The sequence below is a fragment of the Oryx dammah genome, unplaced genomic scaffold (genome assembly GCF_014754425.2).
Source record: "Oryx dammah isolate SB20612 unplaced genomic scaffold, SCBI_Odam_1.1 HiC_scaffold_25, whole genome shotgun sequence".
Classification (NCBI taxonomy): Eukaryota; Metazoa; Chordata; class Mammalia; order Artiodactyla; family Bovidae; genus Oryx; species Oryx dammah.
Window position 1 is genome coordinate 5505430 of NW_024070209.1, and position 25129 is coordinate 5530558.

The following is a 25129-nucleotide window of genomic DNA, read 5'->3' on the forward strand; positions in this document are numbered from 1 at the left end:
CATCCTGCTATTGGGACTGCAGTTGTTTTGTGCTAAGTTGCTTCAGTTCTGTCCGACTCTCTGCAACCCTACAGACTGTAGCCCACCAGGCTCCTCTGTCCATGGGATTCTCCAGGCTAGAATACTGGAGTGGGTTGCCATGCCCTCTTCCAGGGGATCTTCTCGACCTGGGGATCTTCTGGACCCAGGGATCGAACCCGTGTCTCCTGAGTCTCCTGCATTGACAAGTGGATTCTTTACCACTGAGTTACCTGGGAAACCCTTTCATTTTTAGGCTGAACTAACATGGGGCTGCAGTTACAAAAACCTAGACCATGTGTTTTTCATACTTCGTGTTAAGTGTTCAGGAGCTGGGTGGCTGAAAAAATAGATACGGTAGGCTGGAAAGATTGAGACTCATGCAGCGCTGCAGCGCGGTATTCAGTGAAGTCGCTGTGGCAACATGAGTGACACAGAGAAAACAGAGACTGCTGGGGAAAGTGGAGGGAAAGGGGGAAACGGGCATGCAAACTAACTATTCCTCTCTGTATCTCCCAAGTAGAGAGAGAGGTGGGGAGGGGGGATTGGCTAGTTGAAATCGGCAAGCACAAATGAAAAGTCCAGAATTTTCTTGCTGTCATAAAAATTGCGTTTCTAGATTCCAAGCAATAGGGTATAAGACTGAAGAAGGCTCTGTGCAAAGGCCCATTAAGACTTACCAGGTAAACCGACTCGGCCTTGAGGACAGTACAGATTGTGAATATGATGTTGCTGTCCAAGTCTTGGTTTAGACAGTTTCAAGATAACTGCTATTAACCAGACAGGGAGACTGGCTTGAAGGCAAAGAAACAAACATTATTCCTCCTGTGTGCCAGCCACCCCTTCCCAGCCTCTCCTGTGAGGAGAGGGTTCTGCTTAGCTCTGGAACCCCACAACCCTGGGGCAGGGCTTGCCATGTCCAAGGGGCTTAGAAAATGTCCTGTGAAACACATATTTTATGGCAAGACAAGAAAAATTTAGACATAAAACATTTTCTCTGCCATCCTCTTTCCTCCCCTGTGCACTGGGCATTGACCACACCTCCTCATTTGCAAAAACACCTGCTCAGCCATAAAGAGCAACTTTCTCCCAGCTTCATCAAGAATGTTACCCTTAAAAAGAGAACATTCCTTCTTAATCTTGCCAGGGGTCACGATGATCCACCACTTTGTACCTGAAGATCTGGATTGTGTAAACTGTCAATAATACAGCATTTAATGTGCAGCCCTCTGTCTCAAAAACTTATATAACTGTGCCGTGACTTCTAACATGGGGAACAGCTCTGGGAGCTTTTTGAGAGGTTCCCAGGTTATGTCTGATTCCCTGGTGGCTCAGTAGTAAAGAATCTGTCCTGGATCGGGAAGATCCCCTGGAGAAGGAAATGGCAACCCACTGCAGTATTCTTGCCCGAGAAATCCCATGGACAGAGGAGCCTGGCAGGCTGGTACATGGGGTTGCAAAAGAGTCAGACACGCCTTAGGAACTAAAAAACAATCATTCTGTGCATTGGGCGTGAGATGATTCCAACAAGACTTTGCTAAAACATGACAGAAAAATGGTGCTGCAGCCTTTGCAGGTGACAGGCCACCTCGTGGGCTGCCCCCGTCAGCGCTACGGGCGGGCACATGCCCGTCTCCAGCCCTCGGGACACAGTCCACAAGGCGCCTCCCTGGGAACCACAGCCCACATCAGGTTGGCACGTGTTTTTATTTTGTGTTACTTTCACATTTACAAACTCAGGAAGTCACACTGAGAAAGGGACGGCGGGGGCTGCCTGGAGGAAGAGCTGGGCTCCCGAGCCCTGTGCGGCCTGGTTGGACACTTGGGACTTTCTGCAGGGAGACTGTCCCAGACCTTGAGGGGCCTCACTGTCGGACGGCACATGAAGTGGTTAGTGTGGCCCGCTGCTCCTCAGTGCCTGGAAGATGCATTATGTGGGCGGCCTCGACCCAAGATTTTATTGCTGGTGAATCCGATTATGCAACTTGGGTCAGGATGACGGCATCATCAGAAGTGGGCCCGGTGGGACACGTTTTGCTGAGATGAAAGGAGACTAAAATGTGTACACTGCACTGGTCTGGCGATGCTGGCATGCTGCCTGTGCCTGCCCTCAGCCCCCAGGAGGGACTGGTCCTGGAGGAGACGGGTGAAGACCTCTGTGCCCACCCAGGCAAGGCCATCAGAGACGAGCGGCAGACAGTCACTGGGAAGGACACGCCCAAGTCCAGGGCAGCCTGAATTCCGGCATGCGGCCAGCCCGGCCTCTTCCCAGGCCACGCTCCCTTTAAGGCCCCCAAAGAGGCTCCCTTCCTCAGGCGGGAAGAATGGACACTCCCCTCATTTCCCAAATCTGGATCTCTTGGACTGAATGAGATAGCCACTTGGCAGGTAAAGGTGTGGGAATCTGGCCGAGGAGCACACAGCATGTATTCTGAAAAGGTGAACGGCTGAGGAACACCCTTGGGTCATTCCTGAACTTCTTGGGAACTAGACAGCCATGGAGAGAAGGATTTGGCTCTGCCATGACAGCGGCGGCCAAGATGAGAGCCAGAAGCGTGACTTTATCACTCAGATCTGATCCTGTCTTGGCCCCTGGGATGTCTGCAGGGTACCGGCTTGTCCACCTCTCTTCAAAGTGCTGGGTGCCATGCATGCTGTCCCCTGGGGACAGACAGGACGGCCCTGCCCTGCAGGTGTCTGGCAACTAAGGGAGACGATCAAGGCCATCTGATTTCCCCCCCGGCTCTGTTTGACTGCAAATGTTTAATGCTATCCCCACCACTCTGGGGAGAGCAGAGGCTCAGTGGCACTGGAGGGTGGGGGCCAGGACCCTCCATGTACCTTATGTGCAGACTATGTCATAACAGTCAGGGTCCAGCTTCACTGGGCAAGGTGCACCCCGGTCCTCAGGGAGTGGCAGTCTTCAAGAGGAGTGAGATGGAAGAAGTGTCATTTCTGTGCCTGAGCTCCACCTGGTTAGCCTCTAGTCTAACGAAGATATCTGAACTCATGGTCCTACACGTTAGTTTAGCAAAAACTCTGGTTTCTGGTACCCAAAGAGCTTAAAGTCCCCCTCAAACCGCGCATACAGGCGCCGGATGTCTCGTTTGCTGATGCCCAGGAAGTAGTGCTCGACCTTGGTTCTGTTGTACGCGGTGATGCCCAGGGGGATGGTGGGGTAGGACACCAGGTGGTCGATGCCCGCCTCTCTGAGGATGTACGGGGCGTCATCCTCCAGGGTCTCGTGGTGCCCGACAACGCTGTATGTGATCTCACAGGGTGCGCACAGCTCCACGTACGTCACCCAGTGGATAATGTGGTCCCCGAACTGGAGATCCAGCCACCTGTGGTTGGGGTCACCCAGGTAGCGCACGAAATCCTCAAACTGGATGCCCCGGCTCTCCGTCCGGTTCCTCCTGTACTTTCTGATGATGCCGGGGGCGATCTCGTGCCTGTACCAAGGCTCAAAGCGGGGGTTGTGGACAAACTTATCCTTAAATGCTGAGATCAGTCTCTCGAAAGGATCTCTTACGATAAAAAACTTGAAGTATGTTTTCAAGCTAAGGAAAAAGATGGAAGATAAAGAGGTTAACCCAATGCTGCTGGTGGTGCTGGCTATGGGTTGTGAGGCGGGGAAGAGTGAAGCGTGATGGCTGGAGCAGTGGCAGCCACCAGGCTGGGCCCTGTGCCAAAGGCATTGCACACAGCTCTTACTTAATTCACGCAGCCACCCTTGGAGGCAGATCCTCCTGTTAACCTATTACCCCTTATTAACTTCAGGAATGTTTTTAAAAGTTTTGTTCTTGGGCAGAAAACCAAAAGAGTAGAAACCTGCTTGATCAAGTGAGGAACAGCTGAAGCCAGAGGAAGTGAGCGACTCTAAGGGTGCCCCTTTAAAAACTCTATTCAAAATTGCCAGTGGAAGGAAAAAATGGGGGGTAGGGGGAGATAAAGAGAAAATGGGGAGTCACCAGGCTCCAGCTGGCAGGAAGAGGGTCTGGGGGAGCTGCTGGAAGGGGCGGTGGTGGCCCAGGGGCACCTGTGTGAAGAACCTGTAATGACGATGACACTGCTGTGACCCCAGGCACTCCCCCAGGCCAGGCACCCTCTGAGCGCTACAGATCTCGGTTCGGCTACTCTCACAAAAGCCCCTCAAGACCAATGCTGAGGGGGGTGATGGGACCACATGCACCCAGGACGGTCTCTGATTTCGCATTTGGCATTTCTGAGGCCGTACAAGCTGGGAAGAGTGAAAAACCAGAGCTGGAAGCAATGGAACTGAAGCAGCTGAAAAGCAAGGGAGCTCAAAGGCCATTCGGTGCCCTGACACTGGCTGGCATACTGTGCACTTGTTCCTTTTAAACCTCGTCTTTTGGGGCCGTTTCATAGCTCCCATCCTCCTTCCCACCCCTGCCCACCCTCCTCCTCCCCACCCCTCCCCACTCCTACCGCTTCTGGATTTCGGCCTCGCTGAAGGAGGAGAGGCGTGGGAGGCCATTCTTCTCGTGGTCGTGCACCACGTTTTCAGGGATCTCCTCGATGGAAGGGAAGGCTCCTGGGAAGCAAATGGGGGGTGGGGTTGGGGGAGAAGGCGTGTTGGTCTGGTCGCCTCTTAAGTTGGCCACTGCTGCCCTTAAAGAGCGGAGAAGGCAATGGCACCCCACTCCAGTACTCTTGCCTGGAAAATCCCATGGACAGAGGAGCCTGGTAGGCTGCAGTCCATGGGGTCACTAAGAGTCGGGCATAACTGAGCGACTTCACTTTCACGCATTGGAGAAGGAAATGGCAACCCACTCCAATGTTCTTGCCTGGAGAATCCCAGGGACGGCGGAGCCTGGTGGGCTGCTGTCTCTGGGGTCGCACAGAGACGGACACGACTGAAGTGACTTAGCAGCCCTTAAAGAGAGATGCCCATCTCAGAATGCAGGTCCACGCTCCCCACAAACCATGGCCCAGTATCCACGTTTAGGTTTCAACTCCGAATTTCAACTGCTCCCGTGGCAGGGTGAGACTGAAGAGAAGCTTTTGATGATCCAGGAGCCAACGGGAGGAAACAGAGGAGTCAGGAGGAGGGAGTTAGGCCAACAGGTAGGAGCAGCTGAATGAGGCTCAATCTGCATGTAAGAAAGATCACTGCCTCCAAGCAGGACACCTGAAACCTGAAACGCTTCCTCTCCTCTGAAACTGGGGGCAATCATCAGAGAAGCAGGACCAGGAAGCACCCGGCTGATCCGCTCCATCACTCCCAGCCCCAGAGCACCTGGGCCTAAGAGGCTTCTGGGTAACCTCACGGCAATCCCAGGCTGGCAAGTGGCCAGCGTGTTTGCTGCTAGATCAGCCAGGCTGATGCTTGGGGGGTGAAGTGATGCAGATGAAGCAGAGCTCAGAGGACAGGGAGCATCAGAGGAGGCAAGGCGGGACCAAGAGCCACAGTGCTGGACCCAGGCTGCCGAATGGAACCCGGGGGGCTCCTCCTAGGAGCAATGGAAATAAAGTGTCAGTGTGCTGGGGTGCTAGTTAAGGCCTTGCCACACTTCACATCCACCTGTGTGTTAATCCTTCCCTGTTAGACTCATGGTCTGGCAGTGAAGGTATTCTGCTGGGCCTTCAAAGCAGGGACTGCAGTCTCTGCAGAATATTTAAGACCTGACTCAGAACCCTGAGCAAAGCACTGAGAATGGATGGTTGCAGACGAGCAAGGTGTCCCATCTACTCCCAAGGGGCTAACAGGAGGGCCAGCTCTGTGGATTTGCACCTGGACCTGCTCTGGTACTTGTCGCCTTGCGGGTGCGTCCAGGGACAGCAGAAGGCAGCCTCAGGACTGTCGTCCTCCTACTGTGCCAAGTCGGTTCAGCCCTGTCTGACATCTTGCCACCCCATGGACTGTAGCCCGCCAGGCTCCTCTGTCCGTGGGCTTCTCCAGGCAAGAACACTGCAGTGGGTTGCCACGCCCTTCTCCAGGGGATCTTCCCGACCCAGGGATGGAATCCATGTCTCTTGTGTCTCCTGCACTGGCAGGCGGGTTCTTGACCACTGTGCCGCCTGGGAAGCCCATATAAGCATTGGCAAACTGCGCCCGTTTGTGTCCTGCTCTTATCAATGGATTCTTCTCCTTCAGAGACAAATGCTTCATACTGTGGCAGCAAATGTGTAAGACTTTGGTACCTTTGTTGTTTTAAATTTCATCTGTAACCTCATTCTCCAATGTTAAAAGCCAACATACGGTCAGATTACTCCAGAAGCACATTGATGACCAGAAGATAAAGCAAGTGTCTCCTTTCCTTCCCCAATCAGCCAGTGAAAAGGTCAAATGACACCAGCTCTAACCACTGCCTCTGAGAGCAGCAGTAGGCCCAGGGGGCAGGGGGACGCAGACTCCAGGCCCATATCCCATGGGGCTCCGAGGTCCGATTCTTGATTCTGGAGTCACACTGCTGTCCATTATTTTTCTTTTGAAGCTGAATTTAATAGAGCCCATAATTATCATGGGTGGTTCAGAGTAACTAGAGTTTAAACAAACAAACACAGCATCTGAAAACAGTGGTGAGGAATCGAAACATGCAGAGCATGAGGGTACTTTCTAGTGATTTAATTTGCTCCCAAGTAAACACTACATTTCCTGAAGCAAGTCAATTAAATCCTCTGAACATGGCTGCTTGTTATAAGATGGGGTTGACTGTGGGTGGGGAGACCCCCAGACCCACTGACAGGGGTCACCCCACCCCAGGCACTGGCTGTGGGTCCTTCTCCACACAGGAGAGCAGCTGTGAGGGCAGCTGCCAGGTGACTCAGTGAGTGTAGAGCCTTGACCTCCTAAGGCAGAGCGAGAGACCCATAAGAATCAATGCAGTGACTCTGACGGGAAGAAGAGGGATGAACCTGGGAGGCGGGGGCGGCAGGCAGAATGAGAGGGAGCCAGAAGGCCGATGGTGGCTGTGGCCTGCTGCGTGAACCCTGCCAATACATAATGTGAGACAGGAATAGGAAAAACACCAGGGAATTTCCGGGTGGTCTAGTGGTTAAGGCTCCTCACCTCCACTGCAGGGGGCACGGGTTCGAGGCCTGGCTAGAGAACTAAGACCCCACATGCCGCACAGCGTGGCCATAAAAAGGAAAACCACCAGCGAGCTGTCTGTGAGTTGCCGGCCCTCCCAGGTCTCCCTGGCTGCCCTCCCCAGCCCCTCCGACCCCCTCCCCTCCGACCCCCTCCCCACAGACCCGGAGGTCCGGGCGGGACGGGCCTCACCCAGCACTGCACACACCATTCAGCACAATGAGCACTTTCTTCCACTGGGTGTTGCCCACTTTGGGGGTCTGGCAGAAGAGAATCTTGTGCTTGTCGCAGACGAAAATCCGGTCGAGGACAAACTTGGAGATGGCGGTGTGGGAGAGGTTCCTCAGAGTACCCTCCCTGCACACGTTCCTCATGAGCTCCAGGCGCTGCGTGTAGACTGGGGGCTCAGCGGGCACCCTCCCTGTCGGCTGCAGGGAGCAAGGCAGAACGGGCACCAGGGCATCATGAGTGTAGCCTGGGGGCTCAACCAGCACCCTCCCTGTCGGCTGCAGGGAGCAAGGTGGAACGGGCACCGGGGCATCATGAGTGTAGACTAGGGGCTCAACCAGCACCCTCCCTGTCGGCTGCAGGGAACAAGGCGGAACGGGCACCAGGGCATCATGCGTGCCTATGGGAGGAGCCCTGCCCTGCCCTCATGCCAGGCGTTAACTTGAGGAGGCCGGGGCCGCCCAGCAGAAACAGCTGGACAGCAGGCAGGGGTTTCAGGGGTCCGGGGTTCAGGCTGTGGATGCGCCAGACCGCCGAGCAGCCAGAGGCCGCTGACCCCATCTCTCCTCAACCTCAGGCTGGACAACCCAAGGGGCTGGGTGGGCTGTCTGGCTGCCTGGCACTGTGCTGACCGCACGAGGGCCCCTGATGCCCTGGCAAAGGCAGGGTCCTTGTCATTCAGGAATTTTAGGGAGGCCAGCTCTGCTCCCTTGCCACCTCCACGTAACCTGAGTGAAAGCATGCGAGCCACATCTAAGGACCCGCTATCTACACAGATGGTGGCTGTTTAAGATAATCTGGTACACTGGTGTATCTGGTTTATTAATTTAAGAAAATGCCTTACGCCACTCAGTGTGGGTTTTTCAAAGGCAGGAGCCATCATTCCACCTCCTCAGTGCAGAGCACACAATTTTGCTTCTCTGGAATATAGCCTGAGACACGTGGAAGGCAATGCCTGGCAGTCGCATCAGGGAACCAGAAGTTTAGCTGCCGTGAGCAGGTGATGGAGCTCACCAGCCCTGGTTCTGTTCTAAGGAGTCTGATGATGGGAGACCCCCCCTTGGGGCTGCAGGGGAGAGCAGGTGAGAGGGAGACGCTCTGGGAAGAATGGACGGGGGGGTCAGCGCCGGGGCCTGGCCATGCTCACCTTCAGCTCCTCAGGGAAGTGTGTCTCTCCTGGCGACCTCCCCGCGTCGGGCACAGCAGTCAGGAACAGAAACTCCTGCTTGGCGCTATAGGCTAGGAGATGGAGAGGTTAAAACGTCTTCCCGTGCAGGGGCAGACACACAGAGCAGTGCCACAGCCCAGAGACCCCAGAAAGAGACCCAAACACTTCCAAGTGATGGCTGACAAGGCGACAAGGAGCATCTTCTGAACAATGGACCCAAGGACCTGGACACCCCCAGGCACAAAAGGAGCATCCCCCTAAACCTCAGTCTTTATTCAAGAACAAACTCAAAATGGATCAGCATTTAAATGTGAAACACAAAACTAGAAAAGTTCTTTAAAAAGCATAATGTAAATCTTTGGAAAAACTGATCAACCGTATCCCATCAAAACTTAAAACTTCTGCTCTGCAAAAGACCCTGTGAAGAGGATGGAAAGATAAGCTACAGACTGAGAGAAAGTATCTGCAAACCACACATCTGACCAAGGACTGGGATCTAGAATAAACAAGTCTCCAATCACAGCAAAAAATGCAAACCATCCAATTAGAAAATGGGCAAAACAGGAACAGACATTTCACGAAAGAGGCTCTGCAATGGCAGATGAACTCAGGAGAGGATGTTCAATGTCATTAGCCATCAGGCAAAGGCAAATCCAAACCACAGAGAGATACCGTGACACCTACCAAAATGCCTAAAACAAAAAAGTGAAAACCCCAAATGCTAGTGAGGACACAGAAAAATGCAAAAAGGTGCAGCAACTCTTAAAAACTAAGTCTTCAACTACTGTATGACCCACTCCTAGGCATTTATCCCAGAGAAATAAAAATTTATGTCACAAAAAACCTATACATGGGACTTCCCTGATGGTCCAGTAGATAAGAACCACCTGCCAATGCAGGGGAAACGGGGTACATCCCTGGGCGGGGGAGACCCCACATGAGACGGAGCAAATAAGCCCATGCACCACACTAGTGAGGGCGTGCTCCAGAACCTGTGAGCCGTAACTACTGGGGCCTGGGTGCCTAGAGCCCACGCTCAGCAACGAGAGAAGCTGCTGCAATGAGCAGCCCGCTCACTGCTGCAGAGCAGCCCGATTGCAGCAACCAGAGGAAACCTACACGCAGCAACCGAAATCAAGCACGACCAAAACAAAATACTTACATGCACACGTTCACAGCAGTTTCATTTATAACAGCCCCAAACAGAAAGAACTCAGTTCTCCTTTAGCACCTGAGTGGTTAATCAAAGACTGGTACATCCAAACCATGGAACACTGCTTAGCACTAAAAAGGAATGAACTACTGATACACACAATGAGCTGATGAACTTCCAGGTAACCATGGTGAATTAAGTCCATCGCAAAAGGTCGCATATACAACATTCTTGAGAGGACAAAATTATGGACAGGAGAAGAGATTAGTGGTTACCAAGGCTGGGGTCGGGAGAGGGGCTGGGGAGAGAGGAGTGGCTATAAAAGGACAACTCAACGAATCTTGGTGGTGATGACGATGCTCTGCATCCTTGTCAATATCCCACCTGTGACTCTGCACTACGATTTTGCAACGCATTACCCCCGAGCAGAAGAGAAAAGGGTATAAAGGATCCTCCGTCTTACGTACTTACAACTGTGAGTGACTCTAGTGATCTCAAAATTAAAGGTTTAATTAGACAAAATTCAAGTCAGCAGTCACGTTAGTGCTTACACGTTATTTTTGAAGCTTATGGGAATTGATGATTTCCCTGGTGGCGCAGTGGTAAAGAACCTGCCTGCCAATTGGAGACATGGGTCCAATCCCTGAATCGGGAAGATCCCCTGGAGAAGGAAATGGCAACCCACTCCAGCATTCCTGCCCGGAGAAGGAATATACAGAGAAGCCTGGTGGGCTACAGTCCACAGGTTGCAGAGAGTCGGACCCAACTGGGTGACTATATGACACGGGAATTGACATTCAACTAGAGGAAGTCTTACAAAATGCTAGAGCACAGTAATCATTTGCAACAAACTGATTTGGGGGAAATCTTTGGGTAGAATTTGAAGAAAATTTTCAAATCTCTACAATCAAAGAAGCATTTGCTTTCAAAATTTTGCAAAGCCTAAATACAGAATTAGAATGAAAAAAGTAGTTATCAAAAAAAGCATAGAAATCAGCCTAATAAAGCATAAGCAAAGGCACACTTTGTTATAAACATCAAAACCTACTCCTCTTGGGTCATTACCACCAACACTCTGCAGGCTTCACTGCAGCCCCTACTTCAGTCTGGCTGTTCAACTGCACCCCCAACTCTCCGTCTCACCCCCCACTCCCCACCTCCCACTCCCCAGCCAGCCCCGCTGAGGACAGGCACCAGCCTGATGTCCTCCCTGCCCAGCGGGGAGAAACCCATCCTCCCGGAACCCCACCAATGGTAATAAGCCATCTCCCACCCCTCACGCCTCTGAGTTCTCCAACTCCAGTAGAAATCTTGGCCACAGACCTCCGTGAATCCCAAGGAAACTGTTTCTTCCTTTCTCCTGCATTTGAGTTGAAATGCAGCCCGAATCAGAGCTGTGCACAGGAGCCACTCTGTGCCTGCTGTGAGGCCAGGGACGGTATGAAGACAGAGAGGCAGTGCCCTGAGCCATCAGCCTCTGAAAGGCACCCAGAGGGCCAGGAGGCCAGCGTCCACCCTCCCCGACCTCCTCAGCCTCATCCCCAAGCACCCACGTGCTCAGGGGGACGTCACCTCCCACTCAGGCCCGGTCACCTCAAGTGCCCACATCTGTGAGCCGCACAGCAATGCTTGGCTCTGCCACAGGCCACGTGGGTTCCTAAAAACCTAAGCATCCTCGGTGACATTCTAGATGTAAGATGTAGTCTGAATTCTAAACAACTGACTTACTAGTGAATTTCTAAAAAGTGTCTATTTCACACACTCAAGAGCATCGAGAATGACCTTGGTAGCTACAGGACAGCTTACCTGCCAGCCACATATACCAGCCAGCCATCCACCAATTCTTAACAGCTTTACTGTGAACTCCTGGTATTTGTTCCCCAACCTTCCTCGAGCCCAATTCAACTAGATTCTAATAAAACCAACAGCACAACTTAATGTCTGGTTTTGCTTTTCAGTTGCTCTGCCCACAACTGTTTATTTTCACTGGATGCCCGCTGTCACCACTGTGGCCAACCCTCAAGGGCAAGGCACCAGCGCCAGGCCCAAGGGTGATCAGTAGGTATGACCAGGCGTCAGAACATAAGAGCTCACTCTCCTTAGAGGGGTCATTGTCTCTGCTTTACAGAACGTCCCGACATTGCCGGGTGAGTGCTGCCTTGTTTTTCTAGACATCACCACATCCCCTCATCCCCTGACCTCTCTGTGTGTCCAGCTGCCCAGGGTACCCACTGCATCACGCGCCGAATAGAGGGCATGCAGACATCGCGTCATGGTTTCTGCCCTTGAGCGGCTGGCAGCTGAGCTGAGGCAGGAGATTGGAAGAAGAGGTCAAAGAGAGGCAAGAAAATCAGCTTCTACGCCTACCTGCCAGATTCACAAGGATGTCGCTTCTGAGTTCAAGTGTCCATGTACCATGCCGTCAATTTTCCACCACTGAATGGGACTTATTTCCCTAGGACAAAGGCTAGTTCAAAACAGCACTGAAGTCTGTTAACCACACTGAGTCACTGCCACAAATGTCACTGTGGCTTCACTGCTGAGCCAAAGAGAGATGCGCACGCGCACACACACGCAGACACACACACGCACACACACAGACACACACACACACACACAGACACACACACACACGGCTTTAAACCACAACTCAAGACAAACGTGCTCTTCCTATCCACCAGGTGGTAGGGAAGTCATTAAGAATAGAGAGGTACAGGACTCCCCTGGTGGCGCAGAGGATAAAAATCTGCCTGCCAGTGCAGGAGACACGAGTTTGACCCCCACCCTGCCCCCATCCAGGAAGAGCCCACGTGCCGTGGAGCAACTAAGCCCTTGTGTGACAACCTGTGAAGCCCGTGTGCCCTAAGCAACAGGGAAACCACCCCAGTGAACAACAGCCCCTGCTGGCAACTGGAGAAAGGCCTGCAAAGCAAGGGAGACCCAGCACAAAACAAACGATCAAAAATAGAACAGGGAAGCCAGAAGCAAGCCCCCTTCATCCACTGGCTGGGAAGCTGGGACAAAGCTCACCTCCTCGGGGTCAGAGCTGGAAGGAGCCGCCCGTGGACTCCGAGCACACTGGCTCCCTGAACGCTGGGGCCAGGGATCGGCACCCGCTTTGCACAGGCGGGCTTCACCGCGCAGGACACCCCTGCACGTCAGGGACTCCCTGGTGATGCCAGCTCACAGTGCGCTCCTGGGTCAAGAGCAAAAACACTGAACGCGAGTGAAATAAACTCCAACCCAGGACAGAAACTGCCAGCTGAGAACAGCGCTGGGGGCTAATTTCGGCGCCTCCTTCTCTTGCCTGCCCATCTGCCTTCCCACCTTGCGCCTCTACAGGGAGGATGGAGGCGGGGTGAGGCGTCAGGCAGCCTCTGCACAGTTGGGGCAGCCCGGGGGTGCTCTCCAGGGCGAGCAGGGCCCAGAGCCCGCTGGCTACACTGCCAGCACAGGCTGTGCAGTGCACGGGTGGGAATCAGGGAAACAACCATGGGATCCTTTTCTACTTCCCTTCCCTAAGGGCCACACCTGCACGTGGACATCAGACCCTGCGTGGAATAAACATACCCTGCAATTCCTCTCTGTCAGGCTGCTGTGCCCAGGCCAGTCTACAGCTGCTCATGGGCCCTCCCTGGGGGCCTGGCCTCCCACCACCCCTGAAGGAGTCGTCGCCTTGGGGTTCAAATGCCCGTCCACACAGCTCCTTAGTCACACCCAGTACCTCCTCACAGGTCACTTTCAGGGCCTCACTGTGCTGAGGCTGGGCTTGGAGCTGTCAGAGCAAGGAGGACGCTCACTTCGCAGAGAAAAATAATAAGGCCCAAACAGTGGACGAGGGCGTGAACCAGACCCAGCTCTTCAAAGACTGGGTTGGGTCCTCTTAACATGTCCTCATCTGACATCAAGTCAACGAGAGTTAAAAATCCCAGCACACATCTATTTACACCAACTTCCTTTCGGAGCCCTGAAGGTGACCTTCAAACACGCTGCCCCCAGCAGGCAGCATCTCACCAGGACACCAAGCAGGGCTGGTTCCCAAACCCAGAGCCTGAGAGGACACCAAAGAAGCCCCTAAGGAAAGTGTGTCCCCCCGCCCCTAGGGGAGGTGACGGGCGAGGACCCCTTCGTTCCTGTCCACCTCCCCTCTCGAGCCTCGGCACATCACTTGGACACAACAACCTCCTTCTGGCGTGAGAGTCCTTTGATTCTATGTCACTGCTCATCCAGGCAGGTACCTAGGAGCAGTATCACCGCAAGGTCTGAGTTCACCAAATCCATTCCACGAGGTGGCGTACCTACCGTCAGGGTCTCTGAAGGTCAGCGTGATGAACTTGCTGGCCACCATGAACATGAAAATCACCCAAAAGCACGCGGCCAACAGAAGCCACTGGTGGTGCATGTTGTCAAACATCAGCCATTCAGCGATTCTTCCTGGAAAACACAAGCCAAATGGCCCTGCTACTTACACATAAATCAATTAGGCCAAAGACAATAACAAGAACAGGCAATTTCAGGTAACAGCCTCCATACAAATGTTTTAAAATTTTTTTCTACTGATACCATGGGTATTTGAACTTGGTAACATTATATTTTTAGTTAATAAGAATTTATAGTTGATGGGTTTCCCAGGTGGTGCTAGCAGTAAAAGATCCGCCTGCCAATGCAGGAGACGCAAGAGATACACGTTTGATCCCTGGGTCAGGAAGATCCCCCCAGGAAGGACATGGCAACCCACTCCAGTACTCCTGCCTGGGAAATCCCATGGACAGAGGAGCCTGGCAGGCTACAGTCCATGACTGCAGAGTCTGATATGATTGTGCACGCATGCAATATAAAGTTCATAATAAATCAAATTTTAATGGAAAGGAGCCATTTCTATTTGGTTTTGGAACACATGATAAGCCTTTACTCCTGCAGTTGAGCCTGCTGACTCTTTCTGGCCCAGGCACCTGCCAATGCCTGGAAGCCAGGGCATGAGGGCACTCACTTTGGCCTGGACTTTTGCTGTGGCTAATTCTCAGAAGGCAGACACCATCCTGAGGAAGTTCCAAGCAGGTTGTGTTTATTTTTTTATTTATTTAAATTTATTTATTTTAACTAGAGGCTAATTACTTTACAATATTGTATTGGTTTTGCCATACATCAACATGAATCTGCCACGGGTATACACGTGTTCCCCATCCAGAATCCCCCTCCCACCTCCCTCCCCGTACCATCCCTCTGGGTCATCCCAGTGAACCAGCCCCAAACATCCTGTTGACAAGCTTTAGCCACACCTACAGAAATGAAGTGTGGTGCATGCATGCTCGGTCATGTCCGACTCTTTTGCAACCCCACCAGGCTCCTCTGTCCATGAGATTTCCCAGGCAAGAAAACTGGAGTGGGTTGCCAATCCCTTCTCCAGGGGATCTTCTCGACCCAGGGTTAAACTTGCGTCTCCTGCCCTGGCACGTGGATTCTTTATCACTAGCGCCACCTGGCAGCCCTGTAGAGATATAGAGAATCTCTGGAACCCTAGAAATGAACTCTGGAGCGTCCAGCTCCATGCACTTGCCTGCCAGGGCCTGGGAGGAGCCTTGGGGGTGGGCGTTTCTCATGTTATCGCCACCTGGGAGTGATGTGGGGCACTTGGGTCCTCAGTGGGTCACATGAGCCACACGCTGCTGCAGGGGACACAGAAGAACTGGAAGTTGCACTCAATTCTTGGCAAGAGAGACAAAAGAGTCTCTTTATTCACATGTCACCTTTAACACAGGACTTCTTGAAGCCAGATCCAGCCACACAGAGAGACTACACTAGGCTGGGTTAGTTTCCGTCAGCTGACAGGCCCGTTCATCACTCTAGGGCAGCAGGGAGATGTTCTATTCCACATAGACCGTCTGCCAACGGCAGACAACTTCAGAAAGCCTGTGTGCGCTGGTGGACTAAGCTCACCATGGCCTGGGTGTCAGCTCTCCCCATCTCCACGACAGATCCCTGCCTCCTAGACCTCACCCCAACTCTGAATTCCCACCCTCAAGGGCCTCTCCAGCTTATGAGGGGGGTTCCCCCTGCCACCTGGCCTGCATCTGTACCTTCACCCTCAAGTCCCCACAAACCAGATGCATTGTTTTCCTGGAGTCCCCTGGTAGAAACAGAGGGGGGAAAATGGAAACAGTGACAGACTTTATTTTCTTGGGCTCCAAAACGACCACAGGTGGTGACTGCAGCCTTGAAATTTAAAAACGCTTGCTCCTTGGGAAAAAAACTTATGACAAACCTAGACGGCATATAAAAACCAGAAATGTCACTTTGCCTACAGAAGTCCGAATAGTCAAAGATATGGTTTTTCTAATAGTCATGTATGGATGTGAGAGTTGGACCATAAAGAAGGCCAAGTGACGAAGAATTGATGCTTTTGAACTGTGGTGCTGGAGAAGACTCTTGAGAGTCCCTTGGACAGCAAGGAGATCAAACTAGTCAATCCTAAAGGAAATCAACCCTGAATATTCATTGGAAGGACTGATGCTAAAGCTGAAGCTCCAAAACTTTGACCACCTGATGTGAAGAGCTGACTCATTAGAAAAGATCCTGATGCTGGGAAAGATTGAGGGCAGGAGGATAAGGGGGCAAAAGAGAATGAGATGGTTGGAAAGTATCACCAAATCGATGGACATGAGTTTGAGCAAATTCCCAGAGACAGTGAAGGACAGGGAAGCCTGCCTGCTGCAGTCCATGGGGTCACAAAGACTCAGACACAACTAAACGACTGAACCACCTAGTAGAGCTGCCAGATTAAACAGATAAACACACAGGATGCTCCATGAAGTTTCAATTTCAGATTAAACACTAATTTTCCAGTTAAACTCCTCTGTCCATGGGATTCTCCAGGAAAGAATGCTGGAGTGGGTAGCCCTTCCCTTCTCCAGGGGATCTTCTCAACCCAGGAATCGAACTCAGGTCTCCTGCATTGCAGGTAGATTCTTTACTATCTGAGCCACCAGGGAAGCCCCAAATTTTCAGTACTTTAGTATAAATATGCCCCTGATATTGCATGGGACACACTTAATACTTTAAAAAGTTACTTGCTGTTTCTCTGAATTTCCAGGTTACCAGGGTGTCCTGCGTTTTCTCTGGCACCACCCAACAAGAGGAATGCGCTCCCTCTCTGACCTCCTCAAGCAGCTGGTCATCTCCACAGGGGCTTCCTGTCCCCTCCTGCCACTCCTCCTCTGGGACCTCCCAGCACAGAGCCCTGGAAGGCCCCACCACTCGGCAGCTCTGGGACTCGCAAGGTCACTCACCCTCCCTAAGCTGAGATAAGGCCCTCCTCCTTCCAGGATGGTCACAAGGATTAGATAACAAACTGCACCGAAAGGACCAGCTGCCCAGGAGCAGACCCTCTAAGAACAGAAACTGGCCAGTCCCTCGGCATCCTTTGTGACCTTCCTATTTAATTTCCACATATCCAGAAAGGTGGCTCAGTGGTAAAGAACTGCCTGCCAGTGCAGGAGACTCGGGTTCAATCCCTGGGTCGAGAAGACCCCTGGAGGAAGAAATGGCAACCCGCTCCAGTGTTCTTGCCTGGAGAATCCCAGGCGCAGAGGAGCCTGGTGGACTACAGTCCAGGGGGTCACAAAGGGTCGGACAGGATGAGGGGCTGAGCAACAAAGGGAGATGCAGACTTGGAGAGCAGAGGGGCAGGGGCAGGGGAGGGTGGGATGAAGGGGGCGGGCAGCGTGCAAACACACACACCGCCACACGTGAAACAGAGAGCCAGTGGGGATTTGCTGTACAACTCAGGGAGCTCAAACTGGGGGTCCGTGACAGCCTAGAGGGGCGGGGAGCGGTGGCAGATGGGAGGGGACATATGTCCCCTATGGCTAATTCACGTTAATGTATGGCAAAAACTAACAGATTACTGTAAACCAGTTATCCTTCAATTAAAAATAAATAAATAAATAAAAAAGCTACAGCAATGTCCTGGGCCCCAAGAACACCTGAGCCAAGACCGCGCAAACCTGTGGTGAAGGCTGTAGGCCAACCGGCGAGGATGAAGCTGGGTGAACCATTATGTGGGATTTGCAAGCATCTGATGAAGCTCAACGCAGGATTAAAGAGGTTTGCTGTTGTTCAGTCGGTAAGTCGTGCCCGACTCTTTGTGACCACATGGACTGCAGTACCCCAGGCTTCCTTGACCTTCACTGTCTCCCAGAGTTTGCTCAAACCCATGTCCAATGAGTTGGTGATGCCATCCAACCATCTCATCCTCTGTCACCCCTTCTCTTCTTTCCCTCAATCTCTCCCAGCATCACGGTCTTTTCCAATGAGTCAGCTCTTCACATCAGGTGGCCAATCAGTATTAGTCCTTCTAATGAATATTCCAGGGTTGATTTCCTTTAGGACTGAGTGGTTTAGTGAAAACAAAGACCTCCTTGACATATATACACTACCATGCATATACAGATAGCAGCTGTATAGCACAGGGGGCTCAGCTCGGTGCTCTGTGATGATCTAGAAGGGAGGGAGGTCCAAGAGGGAGGGGATATATGTATATGTATGGCTAATTCATGTTGTTTTGCAGCAGAAACCAACACAACATTGTAACACAATTATTGTCCAATTAAAAATAAATAAAAGTGATAAATACAAAAAAAAGACCTCCATCACTCTTCCCATTTACTCCTGTTTTAGCCTTCCCAGCTATAGGTAACTAGCCCCTGTAGAATTCTGGGCTGACCTTGGAAAAATCAGCATAATTTGCCCCATTTTTTTTAAACAAAAAGAAAGTCATCCAAATTCCCATAGTCCCAGCTCCTCTCGGCCTGCCCACCACCTGTAGTCTTTCCTCGAACGCACAAACTCCCCACGGGTCTACTTCCTGTCCAAGAGCGACGGGCTCAAGGCTGACCATTTTTGTCTGCAGAGATGCTGGGGCCTGACCCCACAAACAGTCCTCTCCTTGCCCCTGAAGTCAGGGGACAAATGGCCTTTCAAAAGCTGGACACTTTCTGTGTTTAACTCTCCTTTGTTCAAGGAGCCAAGATAGCTCCCAAGGTACCTCTTGCAGATAACAGAGGTGAGTTTGAGTGCGCACCCCAGTGCAGGAAGGGGCAGCCCAGCTGTCTGTAGAGCCTCCCTACTTCAGACCATTATGTGGGATTTGCAAGCGTCAAGGTGTCAGGCCAGGAGGCCAGCGCTTTGAAAACCCATAGGGCAGAGGTGGAGGATAAAGAATGATGGACAGCTGGGGAAAGCAGGGCCGAGGATGCAGGAAGGTCACTAACCATGCAAGAAATACTAACCTGTCTCTCTCTCTCAGTGAAGAGGAAGACAGCACACACAGGACGCATCTGTAGTAATAACAATGCCTCTGGCGCTATTTATTACCAACTCTGGCGCAAATCCTCCCTGCCCTGCACTTTCAAAAAGATGCTGTCTGAAAGCATCCATTTTTGCAGCTGCCGGTGGTTCCCCACACACCCTGTCTGAGCTGTCATCCAAAAGCAGTCTTTCTGAATTTGTGCTAAAAAGTTTGACTCCCTCTTCCCCTACCATCTAATTCTACTTGTTTTTTTCCTAGTTCTATTTTTACTACACACAATCACTCAACCTGTGGTAAATAAGCCCATTTAGCTTTCTAAAACAGCTAAAATTTTTTCAAAACCTATTGCTCTAGACAGGGCCGAGTGTGCACACAGCAACAGATAAACCTCAAAACCACGGTGCAAAAGGAATACAGCAAGAATAGAATGAGATATATGACACAGTGCCATTTACGTAAATTAAAGACACAGGCGCTGAAACCAGAAATACATGTTCTACGAAAACACAGAGAAAGAAAGAAAAGGATGACCTTTCCAGTGATTTCTTATGTGGGTGGGGTAGAGTAAATGAGCTTGAGGAAAGGGAATTAGAAAGGAATCTCCAAGTAAGCAAAATGAGAGAGGGGCACTGGGGACATCAGAGACAGTAACCCAGGAGTTAGCACCCATTCAGCTCCTTGAATGGGAAGGAGACAGAGGGATGGACAACTAGACAGAGGAAGGAGATGAAGTTTAAAGAGAACACAAAACAGCTTTCCCCCAAATGTCATTCATTCAGTTACATTTACCAAGGGCTTACTCTGAGCCAGGAGCCATTCCAGGCTCTGGGAATCCAGCAACCAACCTACCCTGCTCTCCTGGTGCTTTGTTCTAATAGAGGCAGATGGGACATAAACAGAGCCATTAACGTCCAAGATCACACAGGCGCTAAGTGACATGGTTAATAACACAGGAGGGTGAGGGATGAAGGAGGACCTGGGAGGAGACTATGTTGAGAAGATGCTCAGCAAAGAGAGGGGACCCATCACAGAGCACCTGGCAAGGAGCTCAGTCTGGGTCCAGAATCACCAGAGCGGCAAGGAGTGAGCAAGAGAGCAGGGGAGTGGCCCAGATGAACAGTCCTGTCCAAGGCCCTCTACTGAGATGGAAATTGACTCCTGGACCCTTGCTCCCATCACACGTGTACCCTGAGGAAAGGATTCCCTGTCCGGGGTTCAGTTTTTAAAACACTCATTCAAAACCTATCCAGACACTAAAGGAAATGTCACAAAAAGGATCTGGTCATGCACAATTCCCTGTCTCAGAATGACTGCTCATCCTTAGTGACCCCGCAGCTCTTCTCTCTGGCAGATGGAGAACCAGTAAGAGGTGAAGACATACTCTCATTAATGATGACGACGAACAGCAAACACGTCTGCAGAGGGCGCCGCAGGCCATGCACTGCTTTCTACAGATTCTAAACTCATCTAATGCCCTGCCTGAGTTGTGTACGTGCATGCGTGCATGCTCAGTTGCTAAGCTGTGTCCAACTCTTTGCAAACCCATGGACTGTAGCCCACCAAGCTCCTCTGTCCTTGGAATTTTCTAGGTAAGAATACTGGAGTGGGTTGCCATTTCCTCCTCCAGAGGATCTTCCCAACACAGGGATTGAACCGGCGTCTCTTGCATTGGCAGGCAGATTATTCACCGCACAACCTGGGAAGCCCCTGCCTAAGAGGGCACTCCTATTATCATTATGGTTAAGAATACATTTCTAAGAATGCATGCACAAACTCCTGTTTACAAGTTTAAGCTTCTGAAAATCTCCATATGAGCAAGAATGGAAAATGCTATTACATGACACGGATTTCAGATAACTGGTGAGGTGTCCATACTTTCTGAGCCAGATCCACATTTCCTTGCAGTATCTGCTTTGCCTGAAGTTCTTGGCTCCTCCTGTAACTGTATGGGACAATTAAAAAAAAAAAAAAAGCACCATTAAAAGTTACAAGACCAACTTACTGAACACAACTTGCTTTATACCTGGGAAACAGTTAACCAGTATTAACAGCTAACCACTTAGGTTATTCGAGTATATTTCGCATACCAGGTCTCTTACAGAGAGGGGTTATCTTTGGGGATGGCTTGGTAAATGAATAAATTATTCTAAACGTACCAAAAGAGCTAGCTGTTTAAAAGATTCTTCCGTGTATTTTAGTATGAAAAGGAAATCATTTTTGGAGCAAAAATAATAAAACCCAATTATACCATTTTTATATGTTTGATATTGGGTAAAGGATTTCTGTATAAAATGATCAAATCTTTCAATGCAAGATTTTTGCTGGGTTTTGTATTTCTTCAAGCTTTAGTGACCTGGCAAATTCTAGGCAAATGTCATAGCATGAATGAATAATTGGGAACAAGCCAAACTCATGGAGTTAGAGAGATTACAGATTTAATAGAGTGAGCTGGCAAAATAAACATCCAACTCACTGAAAACACAATGCAGCCCAGCAGTCTGGGATGGTCAGAGAAGTCTAGCTATGCTTTCTGTTATGCTTATGAACTCAATATTAAAATGAAAAGCAATTTCATATTACAAAGATGGAAGAATTAAGCTATATGTACTCACATGCAGATTCTTCTATACCTGTATCAAGACAAAATGCTCTCTTGGCTTCTCTAATCCATCAGGCCCTTTCCTCTCACCCACCTTTCTCCCTTGTTTCTATCATATAACCTCAAACATTTGAAAAATGATCTAAATATAACTGAGAATTGCCCAGGATAGTAACTAATTCCTCCCTCTCTTTGTTCATTTCTGCAAGAAGTCCAGTTTCCATTCCAGGGAAGAAGAGAATTTCTCTCTCAGGTATTTCTTGGAGATTTTTATTCTTGAGGGTCAAGAGCAAAGATGGAAAGATTTTTTTTTTCCCCCCATGCTGAAATTCCTATTTCAACCAAGATGAACTATGCCCTAATTATAATGGGGGAAAAAAGAGAGAAGACCATTTCAGTCTTCGTGTCTCTTCTTAACCCAGCCAATGAAAAGAGTGAATAAGCCTGGAGCAGAGCTGCCTGGTTTTAAGAATATCTGAGACATTCTTCACTCTGACAGTGAAAACTGACCAATGACCAACTCTTCAGGGACCAAAGTCCCTGACTTCGGGTGTTTCAGACAAAAAACCCCTTTGTGACGATCCTCGGGCTCAGCTAACCAGAACCTGGCTGTACCGTTTTCCACTCAGTGGCTGGCCCTTTCTCCTGCCTTTCGCAGACTTGGAAAGTAACAAGGCAGCTTTTGGAAGATCTGGTTCATCTTCCGGTCCAGACGTGCAGAAATACATGCCTCCACCTCCAACTTCTGACAGGCCCCTCTTATGTCCAAATTTGAGCTGAGGGCACCCTGGAGCCTACCTGGCAAGACACACGTATTTCCAACCATCCTTTTCCCTCCTACCTACCAGTGCGAGCGTGCTCAGTCGCATCCGACTCTTTGCGACCCCATGGAATGAAGCCTGCCAGGCTCCTCTGGCCATGGGATTCTCCAAGCAAGAATTCCCTCCTCCAGGTCCACCCACCGGAGACGTGCTTAATTGTGCACTTAGAAAACTGCACATGGTCCTTCTTTCCTGGCCTCCCTCTATCATCTCTGCATGCCCCCTGTGCCCGAGTGGAACATTTTCTTCCTCTTTCCGCTCCCAATGACAAATGCAAATTCTCAGGCGAGGATGAAAGAAGTAAACTATGGATCACCGAGTACCGGTGATGCCGCGACTGCAGCATCCCCAGCAAAGACGCTGCTTTATTGCATAATTAACGTGTTGAAGGCTCTCCCCTTTCATTCCACGAACGAGGGAGGCCTCAAGTCGCCGAAACACACTGGGATGTCGCTGGCAAGGAGAAGCCGGTTCCCTCCGTTTTTCCGTCCACCCGGGGTGGGGCAGGGGTCGAGGAATGTGACGCCCACCCCCCGCTCTCGCGCGTCCCCGAGCTCACCCTCGGTGGAGCCGGAGCTGTCGGGGTCCTCGGGCCCTTCCGCGGCCTCGGGGGCTTAGTTCGGCTTGGGCCTCGCGGGCCTGGGGGCGAGGCGCGAGGGGCCCAGGCGTCCCGGGAGCGCGGGAACCCGGCCCGGAGGCCTGGGCGCCGCCACCAGCCCTCCCGGCCGGGAATGTGGCGGCGCCGGCGCCGGAAGGAGGAAGGCTTATTCGCGCAGCTCTCTCTGGAGGCGAGGCCGCCGCCGCCCCCGCGCCGGTCAGCGCCGTGCGCGCTCCTGCCCGGCTCTGCGCGCCCCCGCCGCCGTCCCCGCCGTGCGCGCGCCGCCGCGTCGACCAAGGGGAGGCGCAGGGAGGCGGGGCCAGAGACCCCAGGACCCGGCTCCACGCCTGGCGCTTGCCAGTCCCACCCCAAACCCCTCCCCAAAAGTCCACGAGAGTGTATCCCAGGAAATGACAGAGGGACGTATGGCCAAACCTTATTCCACCAGGTCACCATCCATAAAACAGGTTGGGTGTTTGAGAACGAAAAAAAAAAAAAAAATCCCAAACTTGGAAAAATGAAAAAGAAAAAGAATCCAAAAGTGGAAAAAGGCAAAAATGCTTGAGTTTGGGGTGCCTCCCAGCATTTCTAATCAGCCTGCATGGTTAAAAAAAGAAAGAAAAGGAAAAACATAGCTCTCAACAGGGCCCTTTCAACAGCCGCCCCCCCCCTTGACTAACAGTCTGGAGGATGTCACCCCCTTGTCAAGGCATGAAAAAAAAAGTGAAAATTTTAGTTGCTCAGTCGTGGCCCACTATTTGCTACCCCATGGACTGTAACCCACCAGGCTCCTCTGTCCGTGGGGTTCTCCAGGCAAGAGTGCTGGAGTGGGTAGCCATACCCTCCTCCACAGGATCTTCCCGACGCAGTATAGGGATTCATAAAGAAGGCACAAAGAGGAGGTCAGACTGCAGTCCAGTGTAACTTCTTAACCTGAGGAATGTGGTAAGGCTTGGGGTTTTAGGGAAGTCCTTTTTAAACTTTTGGTGAAGTAAGCCCCAAAGGTGATGCGAGTTTTACTGCACTAGAAAGCGTAAACCAGTTTTGTTTTGCTAAAACCTACATGTTTGTTAACTACCTAAATATATATATCTATTTAGTAAACAGGGTAATACAGATATGTGTGCACATACATCCATACACATGGACACATAAAATTTTGTCAAGCTTTTCAGGAACCACGTTTTTTGTTGTTGTGAATTTTTTATTTACCCTGTTGATGTCTTCCTTAATGACTTAAATACAATATTGATGGGGCTCAGTATTATAGGATTTCACTTTTAACGTGATTACTAACCACTCATGACTTAAAGATGGCAAGGCGGTTTAAGGGCGACTTGCTAGGTTTTTTTGACCACTTGTTCAGATATTTATTAAGCCCTTTCTTGGGGCAGTACGTTGACAAGAGACATTTGCTTTCTCCTTGAGGATTTGAATGGAAGCACATACGTGGCAGAAGCAATAAATGAATTTGGAGCTTAGATGTGACATTGAATAATATGCAGGGTTAAGGATCCAAGCTCTGGGAGTTAGAGCTCGTGGGTTCAAGTCCTTATTTCACCACAGAAAGCTCATGACCCTGTCAAGTTCTTCTGTCTCTCTGTGCTCCTCGTTTCCTCATCTACAAAATGGGAATATTATCTAGTATTTACCCTGGAGTTTGATTGTAAAGAATAATAGAAATAAATGCATTTAAAGTACATAGCACATTTCTTCCCAGTAGTAAACATTTCAGTAGACATAAACTTTCATTATTATTGTTTACTTTTTATTGCATACCTAAGATGCTGTTCAAATAGTAAAAGATACAGTTTTTTCAGGAGGCTAATGCATTGGTGACTAAGGTAGCTGAATATTTTTGTTGGGGTTTTTCCAAATTATTCTAGTTCTCCTTTTTGTTTCTAAAGATGAACTTAAGGAAAGTATTAGTATTCAGTCTTTATAGCAGCAGGGTACTTCTTAAAATAGCAATTCTCAGAATGTGATCTGTGGACCCCTGAAAGTCTCCAAGATCCTTTCCGGGGATCTTCAATATCAAAACTACTTTCAAAATAATATGAGAACACTAGATGTCTTCACTATTTTTTTTTAACATTTTCAAAATTGAAGTATAGTTCACTTATAAGGTTGTCTTAGTTTCAGGTGTAGGGTAAAGTGATTCTGTTATATATGTATATCTGAAT

General features: G+C 50.5%; 1 protein-coding gene across 4 annotated transcripts; it reads right to left on the reverse strand.

Annotated features, from left to right (window-relative positions):
* Positions 1–1706: 1706 nt before the first annotated feature.
* On the reverse strand, positions 1707–23159 carry CHST10 (carbohydrate sulfotransferase 10). 4 transcript variants are annotated; one of them, XM_040267686.1, is made up of 9 exons: positions 22908–23127; positions 20804–20870; positions 15179–15287; positions 13924–14055; positions 8448–8539; positions 7548–7578; positions 7281–7469; positions 4468–4573; positions 1707–3578 (listed from the first exon to the last, which is right to left on the reverse strand). In XM_040267686.1, exons 3-9 carry the CDS (start codon positions 15219–15221, stop codon positions 3041–3043), a joined length of 1131 nt encoding a protein of 376 aa, XP_040123620.1. In that variant the 5' UTR covers positions 15222–15287; positions 20804–20870; positions 22908–23127; the 3' UTR covers positions 1707–3040. The 4 variants fall into 4 exon arrangements, with proteins under 4 accessions (XP_040123620.1, XP_040123622.1, XP_040123621.1 ...); XM_040267688.1 differs by lacking the exon at positions 15179–15287; XM_040267687.1 differs by lacking the exon at positions 7548–7578 and having other exon boundaries at positions 7281–7500.
* Between the last annotated feature and the right edge of the window lie 1970 nt (positions 23160–25129).